The following is an 18,839-nucleotide window of genomic DNA, read 5'->3' as shown; positions in this document are numbered from 1 at the left end:
TATATATTTCAAATATCTATGCTTGCTATTATTGAAACATAATATGTACAACATGTTTTCTTAGTCCTTTGTCATTTTCAGAAACCATTCTCACTAATAGTAGAAGAGTACCCAAAATATTTAGATTTTTCTAAGACCCATTTTTGTAAAAAGTTAAATACTTCAACACCGTTAAGCATAAACTCAGGATAACGTACAATGAAGTCTGATATGAGGGCACATATCCTATTTTAACCCCAAAATTATTTCTCTTAGTGCAAGTATTGTAAGTGGTCAATGTTGTGTAATACCAAATGGAACTGTAACAACTAGTTAATATACAGATGTTAAAATGCTCTTAATTTTCCCGGGCTTGAAAGCAGAGCTATTCCAAAGAAAATTCTTTGTATTTTGGTGTGTTGCCTCTGGTCTTCCATACTTACTGACAGTCGTGTGTAGATAAAAGGCAGACTTCTTCAAGAAAGTTTGGGTGAGGCCCTCATTTCAAAAGCTTTAGTTTTACACAAATAACATTTTAATTTTCATTTCCAATTGTTTTCAAGGAAGCACACTTTATACATATATTCCAAATTTGACTGGAAAGTACTTTTACCAAACCTAATGATACTAATTTTGACAGAACATATCTGAGAATCGCAGACTAAATTGTGTGGCTTGTATAATTGAGGTTGCAAATCCAGGAGGAGATAATATGGCGAAAGAACCAATGAAAGGTAAAACATGTGATTCATAAACATGACATGTGCAGAATGATTGTATGAAAAATGACTATGTATCAACTGTCTAATGGTAGTTACCTATTAAATACAGAGTAAGGAAAATAAGTTAAATAGGCTACAGTTACATAACATATTGTTTCAAAAAGACTATGAAGGAGCTGGGAATGTGGCGTAGTGGTAGAGTGCTTGCCTAGCATGCATGAAGCCCTGGGTTTGATTCCCCAGTACCACATAAACAGAGAAAGCCAGAAGTGGTGTTGTGGCTCAAGTGGGAGAATGCTAGCCTTAACCAAAAGAAGCTCTGAGTTTAAGCTCCAGGACTGGTAAGGAAAAAAAGTGTCAAAAGAGAAGACTTTTAAAAAGGAGTTTTATAATTAATTAATTAATCAAGTGCCAAGCCTAGGGATTGAACTCAGGACCTAGACACTGCCCTTGAGTGTTTTTGTTCAAGGTTAGAATTCTACCACTTGAGCTACAGTTCTACTTCTGAGGCTTTGCTGCCCAGGCTGGCTTAGAGTTACAATCCCCAGATTTCAGCTGCTTGAGTAGCTAGGATTGATTACAGGTGTGAGCCACCAGCTAGGACTTTTATTTGTAGTTATATTTTGGAATATTCTACTATATAGAATATTAGGAAGAAAGAGATGAATCCATGTAGTATAATGGTATGAATGTCTGAAGTGTTTCATTAAAATCATGTGTTGTTTTGTTCTACCCCAGTTTTAATGTGAAGTATGCTGTTGGGAGTATGACTTCTATAGTTTGAGGTCAGATTTGTCTCTTTCAATCTGTATATTTGCATTAGCCAATATGCTGCTTCTATTACAGTAATGTACATTGGAAGCATACTCTCTACTGTGTATACATTAACTTTAATGTTAATAAAAGCTGTATTCTTCGTTTTCTTAATTGTAGTCTGTTGTCTGTCCTTCCTGGAAGAAGGCACACAGAACAAGAAAATTACAAATCTCTGTGGAAAAACCTAAAATAATCATTTGAAAGAAAGTCTTAGGGTTTCAGTTATACTCTAACAGCACAAATGTACTGTTGATGTGGTCTTATTTACTTGTAATTGATTTCTTATCACTTTAATTTTTAGAATCTCCCAAGATGCCTCCTTCTAGGAAGGTAAAACCTTTAATATTTCTGTCCCCCATCATTTTTCCTTCATATAGTATGACAAACGCAATAATTATTAAATATCTCACTTCATATTTTACCCAACCTCACAAGGAAAAGAAAGATGGCATTTCAGCTAAGGCATTCGTAAAGGAGGATGTGCAAACTCTGCAATCAGGTAGATTTTGCTACATTAAACTTTGCGCAACAAAAGTTGTAAGTCAGTTATTTCTTCTTTTATGTCCTACTAGCTTACATGTCCTATTTTGACAGTCATGTACACATTCAGAATTACCAGAAGTTAATTATGAAAGTCTACTGTTTTTAAAGTTTAAAAATATTCATTAAAAGAATGGAGGTAGCTTGCCCAGCAAGTTCCAGCTCCTGAGTCCAATCTCTAGTTTCATCCATACACACACAAAAAAGTTTTATTGTAGGTGTGTGCCTGAAATCTTAGTTGTTTTGTGAGAGTGGTCAAGATGCTTTTTGGAGGCCAGGACTTTATGGGGATATCTTGGCCAAGATGGAAAACACTTCATTTTCCACAAGAAAACATAGAACATCAACATGACATTTGTTTCCTTCCAACCTTTAAAATTCACGTTGTATTTTAAGGAAGATTTTCAAATATTCTGAGAGTAATTACTGCAAGCTCTTAAGTCTGATGTCATATAATGATATCATGGATTTATCTATGCTTGTTCTTCCCCTTCCTCCTCTTATTATCCCTTCGCATTTCTTCTTTTCTTTTCCTTTTATCTACTGAGTATGGTGATTGAACCTAGAGTCTAACATGTTAACGACATGTTCTTAATGATCAAAACCCCAGTTCTTTTCCCCATCTTTTAAAGAGCTTAGTTGATATAAGAAATGTGCATTCCAAACAAAATACCTACATGAGGTACCTTGATATAGAGAAAGAACATACACCCACACCATTTACAGTTAAGGAGTAGAAACAATTGTGTAGAAACAATTTATGATATGAACTGAATTTTTACAAAGATGTTTTACTAGCACACATGAGGTTATTTGTGTGTGTGTGTGTGTGAGTGTGTGCTGGCCCTGGGATTGAATTTAAGGATGCTCAGAGACATCAGCTCTATTTCTGGCTTTTTTCTAGTTAATTGGAAATAACTGAGATGGCTTTGACCCTTGATCTTCAGATCTCATCCTCCCAAGTAGCTAGAATTACAAGTGTGAGGCATCCAGCACCTAGCACAAGGAATGTATTATGTTTTGTACACAATATACAATGTACTCATGATCAATTTTGTACATGGATTTAAAATTCAAAGTAATAACTGCTGTTATTAATGTATCTGTGACTAGGCTTAAATGAAGAGAAAGATGAAGAAAAATGCAAGAATATTGAGGTTTGTTTATTTTTATTGTTTTAAAAGCATTGAGTAATACTAGAACACAAAAGTAGTGTCACTTGAGTTCCTTACATAGTATATGACTACAAAGAATTATTTCCTCACCTTTTTCATTTTATAATTAATAAAGTAATTATCTCCTGAGTATATTTAGGTTGTCTTATTCTACTATGCTGAGTTGTAGTCTTCATTGAATGAAGTGATTGAAACAGAGGAGAGAAAGCACAGGTTTGGAAAGCACCAAGAATCAGCTTTGTTCTGAAGTTGTTTATTTAAAAACTAAGAAATTTCCCAAGTCATTCTGGATAATAGTTTTATATTTGTCTCTGTCTTTCTATCTGTGGTGTGTGTGTGTGTGTGTGTATGTGTGGGTACACACGTTTTAGTGTACACACGTGTTTTCATTGTAGTCATGACAGGAACTGGAAAATATTGTTCTATCTATGTTGTCAACTATACATCAGACATTTCAAGAATAGGAAAAGCATGAGTTGTAAAGCATGTGTGTATAATAACAATTTGGTGGTTTGGTGATTTATTTATTTATTTGCCACTTTGTAAAGGCTTTTGAATCCAGAACCTGTTGCCTGCTTGGCTGACACTGTCATGTAAGCCACACCTGCAGCCCACATAATATTTTATTTTATTTTATTTTATTTGGGTCCGGTTGTGGGGCCTGAACTCTGGGCCTGGGCGCTGTCCCTCAGCTCTTCAGCTCAAGGCTAGCGCTCTACCACTTGAGCCACAGCACCACTTCTGGCTTTTTTCTTTTTGCTTATGTGGTGCTGAGGAATCGAACCCAGGGCCTCATGCATGCAAGGCAAGCGCTCTACCACTGAGCCACCTTCCCAGCCCACGCATATTATTTTATGAGTATAAACAATTTTTGAGATAAAACACATTATCTAGTGACATACACTAGTTGTGCAAGACATGTTTCTTTGTGACACTTCCACACAAACATACAATGCATTCAGATCATTCTCACACCTTAAAACACTCTCACTCAATTCTCTTCCCATTCGTAGAACAATTTCAATAGGCTTGAAAGTTCTATTTTTATATATACATACAAATCACACCAATCATATTCAGTCTTATTTACCTTCCCTATTCCCACTGATGCTTTTGCCCTAACAGAACTTCTTTTTTTTTTCTTGTCATTATCTTTTTTGTGTGCATAAATTGTCCCAAAATGTTTCTCCCTGGTAACTTACACAAGCACACATTGTATTTTTATGAGAATACCCACTCTATTGTTTTCCCTTTCCCTACACCCTTTACCCCACTAGAGTTCATAAACATTCAGTGAGGTTTTCAATGCAGTGTTCATTCATAAGCACAATATACAGTGCTTATATTTTTCAGTCTGCAAGGTTTCCCCCTTCTTTTTGCTCCCATAAAGAACTGCATAACTACAATTGTGTCTTATATGTATATATACACATGTATACATATATAAATATATTCATAAATATCTGTGGATACACAGGTCTTTTCACTGTAAATGCCATAGTGTGCAACAGCATTCAGTATTGGTCTGCCTAAGCATAGCATAGCTTATCTAGCACAACCTGATAATCTCCAGTTCCATACACTTTTCTGAAAATGATAAAATTTCATTCATTATTTTATAGTTGTGGAATAGTAGATATATTTACGTATATATATATATATATCATATGTATGGATAAAGAAAATGTATATATGCTGTCTTTATAAAGAAAACATGCACATATAAAACATATATATCTATATATGTTTTCTTTATCCATTCTGTGATACCTTACAGCCACAAGACTTGTAGTGATAGAATCATGCTCACTGATTAAGGTGATCATTCTGGAATGATTTGGGAAGGGTTCGATCTCTTGGGTACGATGTCTCATGCATAGTGGTACCCTCAAATCAACTGAAGTCTCAAACGTATTAGAGTCTCCTGAGTCTTTCTTTTACCACTTCTGAAAATTTGGGGGGAAACCTTCATCGTTCTGTTGTTTTAATGACTTTTTATTAAGATTAAGTGATTATATAAATTTTACAGTATTTTGGGATAGTAATACTTAGTTAAAATCACAAATACATGTTAACCTTCACATGGCAAATTGTCATTATCATGGTCTATAAAGTTTGTGAATTCTATGAGCTTTGAATATTTCTTCCACATTGGGTGATATGTACATTTCTTTCCTTTGGCTTAGTGTAAGCTGTTCCCTCTTTCCCTTTCAGTCCCTCCCTCACATGCTGAGTTTATTCTGTTTTAATGTCAGTGGCTTTTTGTACTATAACCATGGAACAACATTAATTTCTTAGTCATGAATAATGAACAAACACAAAAAGTCTCTTGTGTCCCAGAAACCGTGTATCTTATGTAAGACCTCATGATCCTAGGGGTACTCAGCAGAAATTATGAAAATTAATTTTTTAATATGAGGATGATGATATGATGACTGTCAAGAAAAGAACAGTGAATATTTGAAAGAAAATACTGATTTCTAATTTGGAATATGGTAAAAAGGTCAATAAACTTTCCAAATTTACATAGGAAGATAGTGGTTTAATGGATGAGGCCTTTCTGATAAAATAGAAATGTTTCGATTTTGAATAAACTTCTTTCATGGAGTATATCCTCTAGTGCTACAGACTTAAACACTGAATATACCACAGGATGGTATATATAGTAGTGAAAAGACCAAAAAACAAGCAAGAGCCATCAACTATAGATGATCCATAGAACTTTGTATAAAGAAAAGAGGATGTGTACATGGAGACTATTCAAGGAGTCTGTAGTTAGAATGGGGACGGAGTGGAACTCTAGTCAGAGAAGCTATGACTCTGAGTGAGACTAGAGCTACCAGCTGAAGGGTGAGAAAGAGCTAGCCATGTGGAGGAGAACAGTGGGTTTCACAGCTGTAATCACATAAGCTATTACTCTTTACTTTTCAGAACAGGAATCAGGAAGTATGTCCTTCAGAATGATAGTCATTTGCACTTTGAAATGTGTAGGTCAAAATTTATAAATAAGCTGGGTGCCTGTGGCTTATGCCTGTAATCTTAGCTACTCAGGAGGCTGAGATTGAGGATCACAGTTTGAACCAGTCATGGCCAGAAAGTCTATGAGACTCTTATCTCCAGGTAACCACCAAAAAACTAGTTGTGGAGCTGGCACAAGTGGTAGAGCACCAGTTTTGAACAAAAAAGTTAAGAGACAGTGCCTACGCCCTGAGTTCAATCCCTAGTACTGGGGAAAAAAGTAACAATATATACCTAGCATATTACAGACACTTAAACAAATACTGTTATACTCCTCTTCAAATTAGGATTGCTATATTTTTAAGAATCTCTCTCTCTGTCTCTCTGTCTCTCTGTCAGTCATGGGGCCAGAACTCTGGGCCTGGGCACTGTCCCTCAGCTTTTCAGCTCCAGGCTAGTGCTCTACCACTTGAGCCACAGCACCATTTCTAGCTTTTTCTGCTTATGTGGTGCTGAGGAATCGAACCCAGGGCCTCATGCATGCAAGACAAGCACTCTACCACTGAGCCACCTTCCCAGCCCAAGAACTTCTCTCTTAATAAAGACTTATAGGGAAAAAATTATACACTCATTCAAATATGTGCCTGTTAATACTGATATATAACATGTAAAAAATGCTTTTATAATTCTCTGTCATGTTCAGCAATCATTTTCATTACCAATAAAAGTTTTACATGAACATTTACATTTTTTAAAATTAAATCAGATACTTCTACAAGTGTAATGCTAAATCTAAGGATGCTAATGTGAAATCTGATATGACAGTATATATCTACATTTGAACCCTAAAATAATTTATCTCATCATTAAGTGTTGTAAACCATCAATTCTAGGTTAGACCCAATGAACCTTTAATGATTAGTTGAGTATTCAGATGTCAAAATGTTCTTCATTTCTTAGGGGAATGAAAAGTAGAGTGGGATACTTTAAAGTCAGTTTCTTGCTGAAATGAGCATTTTGTATTTTGGTGTGTTTTCTTTGGCCTTTGATGCATGACTTATAGCTATGTGAAGATAAAAGGCAGTCTTGCTCAAGAATACATGGACAAAGTTTTCAATTCACAAGCTTTTGTTTCATACAAGTAACATTTTCATGTTAGTCTGTTTTCAACTTAGACATTAAATATCTTCTTAAAGCAATTAGAAAATGTATTTTCAGAAAACTGATTGATACTAATGTTCATAGAGCATCTCTGAGAGGGTTAGACCAAATCATGTGGCTCATGTAACTGGAACTTCAGATCCAAAAGGAGAAAATAAGGTGAAAGGACCAGTAAGAGGTAAGACACGTGATTTATAATCACGACACATGACAGAATGGTGGTATGAAAATGACCCATGTATCAAGTGTCTAATGGTAGTTACCTATTAAATGTAGAGTTAGCATAAATGAAATTGCCATTAGTTATATTACTGATCCACATTTCAGACAACTGTCTATTGGGAGTGCCAGAAGAGAAAGATTTAGAAATGAGCTTCATTATTATATTTTGGGATATTCTATTACCCAAGGAATATTAGGAAGAAAGAAAGAGGAGACAAATCCATGTAGTTTAATATAGTATAAATGATTCTGAAGTATTTCATTAAAATAAAATGCTCTTTTTGTCTCCTTCAATTTTGTCTCCTTTAAACTGTATATTTGCATTGGTATATGTGGTTCTTCTATTACAAGAATGTTCATTGGAAGCCTAATCTCATTTTGCATTTATTAACTTTATTATTAATTAAATCTATATTCTTATTTTTCTTCATTGTGTTTCTTCATTGTCTTTCCTTACTAGAAAAATGCACACAAGGCCTGGGAATGTGGCTTAGTGGTAGAGTGTTGTCTTGTATGTATGAAGCCCTGGATTTGATTCTTTAGTACCACATAAACAGAAAAATCTGGAAGTGGTGCTGTGGCTCAAGTGGTAGAGTGCTAGCCTTGAGCAAAAGAAGTTCAGGGACAATGCCTAGGCCCTGAGTTCAAGACTCAGGACTGGCAAAAAAAAATGCACACAAAACAAGTAACCTACTAATCCCTATTATAAAATCATAATCAATTCAGAGCTAATCATTGGGTCTATTGTATGGTATGAATGTAACATTGATGTGGTCCTACATATAATTGACTACTTATCTTTTTTAGTTTTAGAATCTCCCAAGTTCCATCTTTCTATGAAAGTAAGAGTTTAAACTTTTTTTGATTCTGGGCTGGGAATGTGGTTCAGTGGTAGAGTGTTTACCTAGCATGCATGAAACCTGAGTTTGATTCCTCAGTGCCACATATGTTAGAGTAAATTAGACTTTGCCAGAAAACCGTGCAGACATCCAGGTATAAAGAACAAAGAAAAGGTTTATTGCCAGTAAAGGGACTTGGCAACACCCCTTCCCACAAGAGAGGGGTGAGAAGAAATGCTGGCTATTGTCTCAGGTGACCTATATAAGCTACTGAGGCTAGGAGGCCTAGAAGGGGCTAGGAGGCAGAGACACTGGTGTGGACGTGAGGGCCAGGAGCCTTATCATGGTGGAGTAGGATTTATGGCTGCTGCCCAAGGAGTAGATAAGGGGCCCTGCAGCTGCCCAGACCTGAAGGTCACTCTAAGGGGCTCTTGTTTCCTTATGTGGTGGTAGCTGCCCCAGAGGAGTGCCATCTCAAGGCAAAGGAGGGTTGGAGGCTGATTATTGACTGCCTTTACTAAATGGGACCAATGTTGGCTAGGAAGGGAGCATGCTAAGCTGTGGCGAGGGGAAGGAGTATGCTAAGCTATGGGAAGGGAGATCATTGGGCTAACAACATAGAAAAAGCTGGAAGTGGCGCTTTGGTTCAGGTGATAGAGTGCTAGCCTTGAACAAAAGAAGCTCAGGAACAGTGCCCAGGCCCTGATTCACAAGTCCAGGAGTGGCAAAAAAAGAAATTATTCTGAGTCATTTTAACTTTATATAGTATGATAAATGCAATAATTATTAGATATATCATTTCATAGCCCATTCAACCTGTCCCTGAAAAGAAAAATGACATTCCAGCAAAGGCACTAGCGAAGGAGGTTGTGCAAATACTCCAACCAGGTAAATTATGCTCAACTTAACTTTACAATAGGTCAGCTGAAACTCAGTTATTTCTGCTTTTATGTCTTACTAGCCCAAATATCCTATTTTGATACTACTCTATATGTTGGGAATTCCCAAAGGTTAATTATGGAAATCTATTGTGATGTAGGTGATGTGTACCCAAGATCTCGATCACTTCGTTTTGGAGACAAGGGATTTTTGAGTCTCAGATTTTAGGACTCTTGGAAATTTATCAAGATGCTTCATTTTTCACCAGAAATTATAGAATATCACATGATATGTGTTTGCTTTTTTCCATCCTCTAGAATGGACATTTCATTTTATTGAAGATTTTCACTCACGTGCTAATTAATGCAAGCTCAGCATCAAAAGTTATATGATAAAATGGACTAATCTTGCTCATTCTTATCCTTCCTTCCTTCCTTCCTTCCTTCCTTCCTTCCTTCCTTCCTTCCTTCCTTCCTTCCTTCCGTTCCTTTCTTTCTTTCTTCTTTTGCTTTTGTGCCTGTCCTGGTCCTCAAACTCAGGGCCTGAACACTGTCCCTGAGCTTTTTGTTCAAGGCTAGTAGCTTTCCTGCCTAAGCTGGCTTTATATTACAATCCTCAGATCTCAGTCTCCCAAGTAGATAGGATTACAGGTATGAGTCACCAGCTCCTTCCTCTTCCTTTTTGCCTTTTCTTATTATTATTTGTATTATGTGTGTTTACTAAATCTAGGGCCCTACCTGTTAACTATATGTTCCATTGATCATCAAATCCTGGTCATTTTTTTTTCTATTTTTTCAAAGAGCTTGGAAGATACAAGAAATGCACATTCCAAACCAAATACCTAAATGAGGTACTTCAACCCAGGACAATATTCAACAGGAAAAGAACAGAGCAAACCCCCACATCATCAATTAATGATTAGAAACACTTATGTGTAGAATAATTTATGAAATAATGTGTACTTTTATGAGCATTTTATCAGCACATTTGTTGTACAAAAGAGGTTTCTTGCACACCAACATGAAGCATACCCTGATATGTCTCATACATGCATATAAAGCTCAGAGTTATAATTTTCCTCATTAATGTATCTGTTACTATGTCTACCCTAGGTTTGAAAGAAGAGGAAGATAAAGAATCACCCCGGAATACCAAGGTTTGTCTGTTGTTTTGTTTTGTATATTTTTGAGTAATTTTTAAATGTAGAAGGGGCAAATTTACTTTATTTTCCCTATTAGCATGTACCTACAAAAATTATTTCTCACCTTTTCACATCTATAATTGATACAATGATTCTCTCTTCACTATGTGTAGTACTGCTATGTACCTATGTGTAGTATTGCTATGGTGATCTGTAGTGTTCACTGAATGAAGTCATTTTAACAGAGCACAGAAAGCACACTCAGAAGGCATGACAAGTCAGCTTGGGTTCTGAAGTCAAGGCTATGTGAAAACAAAGTAACTTTTAGTGGCACTGTGGCTCAAGTGGAAGAGCACTCGCCTTGAGCTGAAGAGCTGAGGGACAGCGCCCAAGCCCAGAGTTCAAGCCCCACAACCGACAAAAAACAAACAAACAAAAAGTAACTTTTAAAGTCAACCTAGAGAATGGTTTTATATATATATACACACACACATATATATATATATATACACATACATATGTCTCTGTTTGTATATTACATATGCATGCATGTGTGTATTCTGATATATATACATATATATGGATGTGCAAAAGACCTAATATCATTCAGAACATTTCACTGTGAAGTTTTATGTGTATATGTGAAGATGATGATAGAACCTGAAAATTTATTTCTAATTTGATTGTTAACTATTGCATTAGATACTTCATTTGCAATATATCTGAATCAGATATTTCACTAGTAGGAAAAGCATGAGGAATTGTAAATGTATGTGTGGATAATAACAATTTAGTTTTCTATTTTTTAATTGCTTTATTTGCCAGTAGGGTCTGTAGCCGGAGCCTTGCCATTGTTTTGGCTAGCACTTTTCCACTGAAATCATACTTCCACTCATCACAGTGTTTTAATGACCAAAAACACTTTATGAAATAAAGCTCATGGTATTGAGATGTCTTGGCAGCACATACTAGTTGTAGCAGAGTAATTTTTTGCAACTCTTCTACACTATGCATCGTGATCAATATCATACCCTAAAACACTCTGTCAGGACTGCTTTGCCTTCTTAGAAGTTTCACCAGCTTTCAGTATTCTGTCTTCATATATGCATACTAAGTAAATTAGTAATATTCAGCCCTACTTATCCTCCCCTTTTCTACTAGTAATTTTGCTGAAACAGTGTTTGTTTTACTTTCCTCTCATTCTTTTGTGTATTAATTGTTCTATAGAGTATCACCTTGGTACCTTGAATCTGCATATATTGTATTTCAGTAAGATTACCCACTTAGCCAGGTGCCGTGGCTCACGCCTGTAATTCTAGCTACTCAGGAGGCTGAGATTTGAGGATCACGGTTCAGAGCCAGCCAGGGCAGAAAAGTCAGTGAGACTCTTATCTCCAATAAACCACTAGAAAATCGGAAGTGGCGCTGTGGCTCAAGTGGTAGTGCGCTCACCTTGAGCTGAAGAGTGCAGACAGTGCCCAAGCCCAGAGTTCAAGCCCCATGACTGACAAAAAAATACATAAAGATTACCCACTCTACCACTCTCTTTCCCAGCACCCGTTGCGTCCACTATTGTTCAGCAGCATTCAATGAGATTTCCAGTGCAGTCTTCATCCACAGGCACCATATACTCAACCATTATTCACTCTGTTGCATTTACTTTTCTTCTCCCCCAGTGTCTTGCTCCCCTAAATAGTTACATCATTACAGTTATGTGGATATATGTAAATATACATGTATACCCATATATGCATACCTGAACATAGGTATGGATAGATATGTGTGAGCATATATATTTATATTTAGCCTGGATTCCAAAAGTGAGTAAGCGATGCAATTTTTTTGGCTTTATATGCAGGGCCTTCCAACTGGACATGATAACCTCTGTCTCCATCCATCTCCTGAAAAAGACATAATCTCATTTTTATTTTATGGCTCTGGAACATCCTATAGTTTCTCTTTCCATTCTTTGATAGCATTTAGGGCTTCCTTGGCTGTAGTATCATAAGCATGATGATACTGGTTACCTTTTATTGCAAGGTGAACGCTACTGGAGAACAGGACAAGGCTCAGCCTGTAAGGTGGGAATACTTGATGCAGAGTGCCGCCCCCAAAGCAGATAAAGTCTCAAACATTCCATGCTCTCCAAGTCTCTCACTGAGTACCTCTAAAACTCGAGCGTTATGGTTGGAGGGAGGCATCCTACATCCTTTTTAAATATTTGTGGCCTTCTGTAATATATTTATGGGACAATTTTAACCTCTTTGTAGGAGTAGTGAACAAAAACAAAAACAAAAAATCCCTCTTGGAAGCTTTCCATGTGTATAAATGTAAGGCAGGAGTATCAAATGATAAGAAATTAGGAGAGCTATTTCTTTTCTTTTTTTTTCTGCTGGTCGTGGGGCTTGAACTCTGCGCCTGGGCGCTGTCCCTGAGCTCTTCAGCTCAAGGCTAGCACTCTACCACTTAAGCCACAGCGCCACTTCTGGCTTTTTCTGCTTATGTGGTGCTGAGGAATTGAACCCAGGGCCTCATGCATGCAAGGCAAGCGCTCTACCACTGAGACACCTTCCCAGCTCAGGAAAGCTATTTTTTAACTATAAGGACTAAAATAAATAAATGAAGTATGAAATGGCAAGAGTGTCCAGTATAGAAATGCAAAAGTTGGACAGAGCACAAAGATTTTGAATTTGGAATAGAGGCAGTAAGGGGCAGTAAACTATTTGGAAATATACAATGGGAAAATAGTTATTTTGTCAAGGAAGATTTCCTGATGGTTTAAACATTTAAATAATTTTTAAAATAAAATATTAATGAATAAACACAATGAATCAATACATTAGTTATAGTTATGGTATATTTTAGAACAATGTCATATCCTAAGATTTTATTATTTATTTGTCAGTATAGGAGTTTGAACACAAGCCTTGCCCTTACTTAATTGGCCCTCTACACTTTGAGTCATGTTTCCAGACCACATAGTGTTTTAATGAATAGAAACAATTCTTGAAACACAAGTGCATTATCATTAAGATGTTTTAGTAGCACACATTAGTTGTGCCAGGGATGTTTCTTTGGGATCCTTTCACACAAACATACACTATTCCCCAATCAATCTCACACCCTAAAACACTTTCCCTCACTCTTTCTTTGACTTCTTAGAACAGTTTGAACAGGTTTCAGTGTTACGTTTTAGTATGTACATTCTAAGTACAGTTAATATTCAGCCTTGTTTACCTTCCCCATTTCCACAGGTACTTTTGCTTTTTTTTTACTTTCCTCTCTCTCTTTCTGAGAGAAAGAGAGAGATACTATGAACTTGGGTTTCATGCAAGTGATATTTACAGTGAAGTTTAATTGCTGTAAAGGTAGGCTATTTAGAGGTCTTCTTAAAGTGATGAGAAAATATGTTTGCCCTAAACTAATTGATATTTATTTTCACAGGCTATCTCTGAGTATCTTGGATCACATATTGTGACTCATTTAACTGAGGCTGCAGATCCAAGAACAGAAAATGTGATGAAAGGACCAGTGAGAAGTAAGATATGTTCCATAAACATGACATCATAAAAATGATCATGAATCAATTGGCCAGTGGTAGTTACCTAATAATTGTGGAGTGAGAAAGTTAAATGGTTGTCAGTCATGTAGCTGGTCAAGCTTCAAAAAGGTTCCACTGAGAGCGTCAGAAGAAAAACATTCCAAAAAGGAGTTGTTATTAATTTTAGAATAATTCTACTATCAAAAGCATGTTAGCAAGCTGGGAAGGTGGCTCAGTGGTAGAGCGCTTGCCTTGCATGCCTGAGGCCCTGGGTTCGATTCCTCAGCACCACATAAGCAAAAAGAAAAAAGCTGGAAGTGGCACTGTGGCTCAAGTGGTAGAGAGCTAGCCTTGAGCTGAAGAGCTGAGGGACAGCGCCCAGGCCCAGAGTTCAGGCCCCACGGCCAGACCCCAAAAAACAAAACAACAACAAAAAAAGCATATTAGTAAATAAATGAGAAGACACAAATCTATGTAGTTTGGGGAGATGAATACTCTGAAGTATTTTATTAATGATGAATATTGTTTTATTCTATAGCAGGTTTATGTGAAGTATGGTCTCATTTGAGGTCAATTTTTCTTTATTAATCTGTATATTTACATTGTTATATGTTCCTTTCTGTTACAGTAATGTTTATTGGAAGCATAATCTCACATTGAATATACTTCAGTGTTAATTATAAATATGTCTTTTCTTATTGTATTGTGTTATGTATCTGTCCTGGACACAAAACAAGTAAACCAGCAGGACACAGGACACTTGTAACCCTAGCTACTCAGGAGGTTCAGATCTGAAGATTGCCATTTCAAGTCAGTCCAGGCAGGAAAGTCCATGAGACTCTTGTCTCCAATTAAATAACAGAAAAGCCAGAAGTGGGATTGTGGTTCAAGAGGTAGTGTGCTAGCCTTGAACTTCTTTTGCTCAGTGCCCAGACCTTGGCACACATACACACACCACCACCACTACTACCAATACCACCACCAACAATCAAGGAAACTACAAATTCCCATGGCAAAGTCTAAAACATTTATTTTAGAGCTAATCACAGTGTTTCAGTTGTATGGTAACTGCATAAATATAGTGGAGTTTTTCCACATATAATTTATTACTTACCTCTCTGGTTTTAGAATCTACCAGGATGCATTCTTCCAAGAAGGTAAAAATTTTAATATTTTTATCTACAGTTATTTGTTATTCATATAGTATAAAATTTGCATTAATTATTGAATATCTCATTTTATAGTCCATAATGCCTCCCACAGAAAAGAAAGTTGGTGTTCCACATAAAACAATAGCAAAGAAGGCTGTACAAACACTCCAATCAGGTACATTTGCTCAATCAAAATTTACAAGATATAAGATGATCATTAATTATTTCATTTTTCATAAGAAATTATGCAATTGCACGTGAAAATATCACATGATGTGTGCTTGCTTTCTTCCACCCTCTAGAATTAACATTGTACTTATTTATGTAAGATTTCCAGTGACTCAGAGAGAAGTTAATGCAAGCTCTAAATTAATTATCTTAGGCTAATCTTTTGCTTGCCCCCTTTTCCTTCATTTTTTTTTCTTCTTTTTACGTTTAGGTTGGTCTTCTTAGTCCAATTATTTGTAGTGGTTGAACCTAGGGAGTATCATATTAACTACATGTTCTGTTGGTCATCAAAATCTCAGTCATTTTTTCCTTTTTGTTTTTTTGGTGACTCATCTTTTTTTGTTGTTGTTGTTGGTCATGGGGCTTGAACTCTGGGCCTGGGCTCTGTCTCTCAGCTCTTCTGGTTTTCTGGTGATTTATTGGAGATAAGAGTCTCATGGTCTTTCCTGCCCAGGCTGGCTTTGAAACACAATCCTCATTATATCAGCCTCCTGAATGGCTAGGATTACAGGCATGAGCCACCGATGCCCAGCCTTTTTCATTTTTTTAGACCTTGGTAGATACAAGAAATGATACATACCTAAGTGAGATACCTCCACACAGAATGGTGGCTCAACAGGTAAAGAAAAGTAAATGGGCACATCATCCACATTTAATGAGTAGAAATAACAATTGGATTTGATTAATTGATGAAGTAAACAGCATTTTACAAAGAAGGTTTATTAGCACACATTATTTGTACGAGGGATGTTTCAAGTACACAAACATACAATGCACCCAATCCATCTTGCACATGCATTTAAAATTTAATTTATTTATTTATGATTATGTCCATATTAGGTTTGAAAGAAGAAAACAATGAAGAAGCACCCTGGAATATCAAGGTTTGTCTGTTGTTTTATTGTTTTGTATATATTCATCAAACAATATGTTAATTTCATGTGATTTTATCACCTAGCATGTGCCTACAAAGATGATTTCTTTACCTCTTTTACTCTATAATTACTAAAGTAATTATCTTCTAACCATGTTATTGATGTATAGTACTGCTATGGTGATCTGTAGTCTTCATTCATTTTATTTTATTTTATTTTTTGTCGGATGTGGGGCCTGAACTCTGGGCCTGGGTGCTGTCCCTCAGTTCTTCAGCTCAAGGCTAGCACTCTACCACTTGAGCCACAGGGCCTTTTCTGGCTTTTTCTGCTTATGTGGTGCTGAGGAATCGAACCCAGGGCCTCATGCATGCAAGGCAAGCACTCTACCACTGAGCCACCTTCCCAGCTCCTAGTCTTCATTCATTTTAATAGAGCACAGAAAGCTTACACTTAGATGGTACAAGGAATCAGCTTGGGTTCTGAAATCAAGTCTATGTAAAAATGAAATACCTTTCCAAGTCAACCTAGAGAATGTTGGATAGATAGATAGATATACATTGGATATCTATCTGTATATAGATATATCTATATATAGACTATCTGTCCTCTGTGTGTGTTGTATATGTGTATGAGTGTGTATATATTTTGACATATATGGATGTATAAATCCTAAAAAATTTTTTGAAAGTTTTCCCTTTGATGTATTGTAGCTTTATTTGTGAAGCTGATGGCAGAAACTGGAAAATATTTTTCTATTTGCACTGTCATCTGTATATCTGTATCAGACATTTCATGAATAGTAAAAGCATGAGTAAATGTGCTTATGTTTTAGAATAATTTGGTTTACTAGTGTTTCATTTATTTATTCATTTATTTTCCAGTACTAGAGTTTGATGTCAAAGCCTGTGCTTGCTTGTCAGGCACTCTTCCACTTCAAATCATTCTTCAGTCCTCTAGTGTTTTAAGGCTCAGAAACCATTTTTGTAATAAAGTGCATTAGCATTATTGTGGTTTAGTAGCACACATTAGCACATGTCTTTGTGACCTTCCCGCGCAAGCATGCTGTGCACCCTGAGTAACACCACAGCTTCACAGAACAGTTTCAACTGTTTTCAGTGTTGTATATATGTACATATGTATGTATGTATATACACTTAGTACACTAGTCCTATTTGGCCCTGCTTACCTTCCCATTCCATGAGTATTTTTGTTTATTTTACTTTCCCCTTGTTCCTTTCTTTTAATTGTTTCCTAGAGTATCACCCTGGTATCTTAAATCAGCACATCTTGTGTGTTTATGAGAATACCTACTCTATTGATAGCTATCCTAACACCCCTTATTATTGTTTGACAGCATAAGATGAATTCTGATGCAGTCTTCATCCATAGATACAATATATTTCCACATTATTCACTTTGTAGCATTTTCTTTTCCTTTCCCCCAGCACATCACTCCCCTTAACAGTCAGATCATCACAATTATGTTTTTGTATATATGTATATAGATGTATATACTCATATATTATATATTAATATATGAAATTTATATAATGTATAAATATGCATATAAATATATACTTACATATAAATATATAATTTTATGTTATATATACTTTATATAATATATAAAATATAGCTAATGTATATATTTATATGTAAATATGCAAGTATACTTACATATAATGTATACATATGCATAAACATATATGTATCAAATATGTATTCATATAGAACTATATAGATATAAATGTGTATAGGTAAATATTAGATTGTACATCTAAATAAATAAATATGTATATGTATACATCTAAAGAAATATATATGGACATTTTCTTGAATATATGTGTCATGTAAGTCTGGATTCCGTAAGTGTGCAACAGCACTCAATGTTTAGCTTGATACAATTTATGTGTATATTTATACATGTTTATTATATTATGTATTATACACATTATAAATTGCATCCATATATTATATATATAGAAAATGCATCTTTATAGATGTATAATCCGATACATTTATATAATTATATGTATAATATATGTACATCTATATAAATATATATGAATATTTCAATGGATACATATATATATAATATTTCAATCTGGATTAAGTGAGCAACAGCATTTAATGTTTAGCTTTATCACCATGGCTTATCTGGCTCAACATGATGATCTTCAGCTTTATCCCACTTTCTGAAAATAATGTTTTCTTTTTTGTTATTATTATTATTATTGTGAAAATACCATACAGAGGGGTTACAATTACATGGGCAAGATAATGAGTACATTTCTTATCAAGCATTGTTGCCTCCTCCTTTGTTTCCCCTTCCCATCCCTTCCCATCTCCCCCTGCCAAAGTTGTAAAGTTCGTTTTTTGACATAACAATTTGTACATCTCATTGTTTCAATGGGTCCACCCATATCCCTATTTAAACGATTTGTTTTTTCCCTTTTGCTCCCCAAATTATACCAGCAGGGGTTATACTGTGGGGGAGGGACTTACAAAGCAACAAATAAATCATCTTATAAATATGTTAGAAACAATTGCATGAAAGCAAAAACATTTGAATCCTTATCTTGGGGTTCATTTCACCTAACATCAACTTATCT

The 18,839-nt window shown here is 35.7% G+C and overlaps 1 protein-coding gene across 1 annotated transcript in view; it reads left to right on the top strand.

Annotated features, from left to right (window-relative positions):
• LOC105998347 (POTE ankyrin domain family member C-like) overlaps positions 1–18,839 on the top strand; it is a 128,709-nt gene that overhangs the window by 77,771 nt on the left and 32,099 nt on the right. Inside the window, exons 10-11 of the mRNA XM_013033031.1 lie at positions 10,404–10,447; positions 13,877–13,970. Of these exons, the coding sequence (XP_012888485.1) occupies positions 10,404–10,447; positions 13,877–13,970 (138 nt within the window). The remainder of the gene's footprint in view (positions 1–10,403; positions 10,448–13,876; positions 13,971–18,839) is intronic.

This window comes from Dipodomys ordii, unplaced genomic scaffold, assembly GCF_000151885.1.
Source record: "Dipodomys ordii isolate 6190 unplaced genomic scaffold, Dord_2.0 Scaffold162, whole genome shotgun sequence".
NCBI lineage: Eukaryota > Metazoa > Chordata > Mammalia > Rodentia > Heteromyidae > Dipodomys > Dipodomys ordii.
The sequence above is the reverse complement of the archived record's forward strand: the minus strand, read 5'-3'. Positions and strand labels throughout refer to the sequence as shown.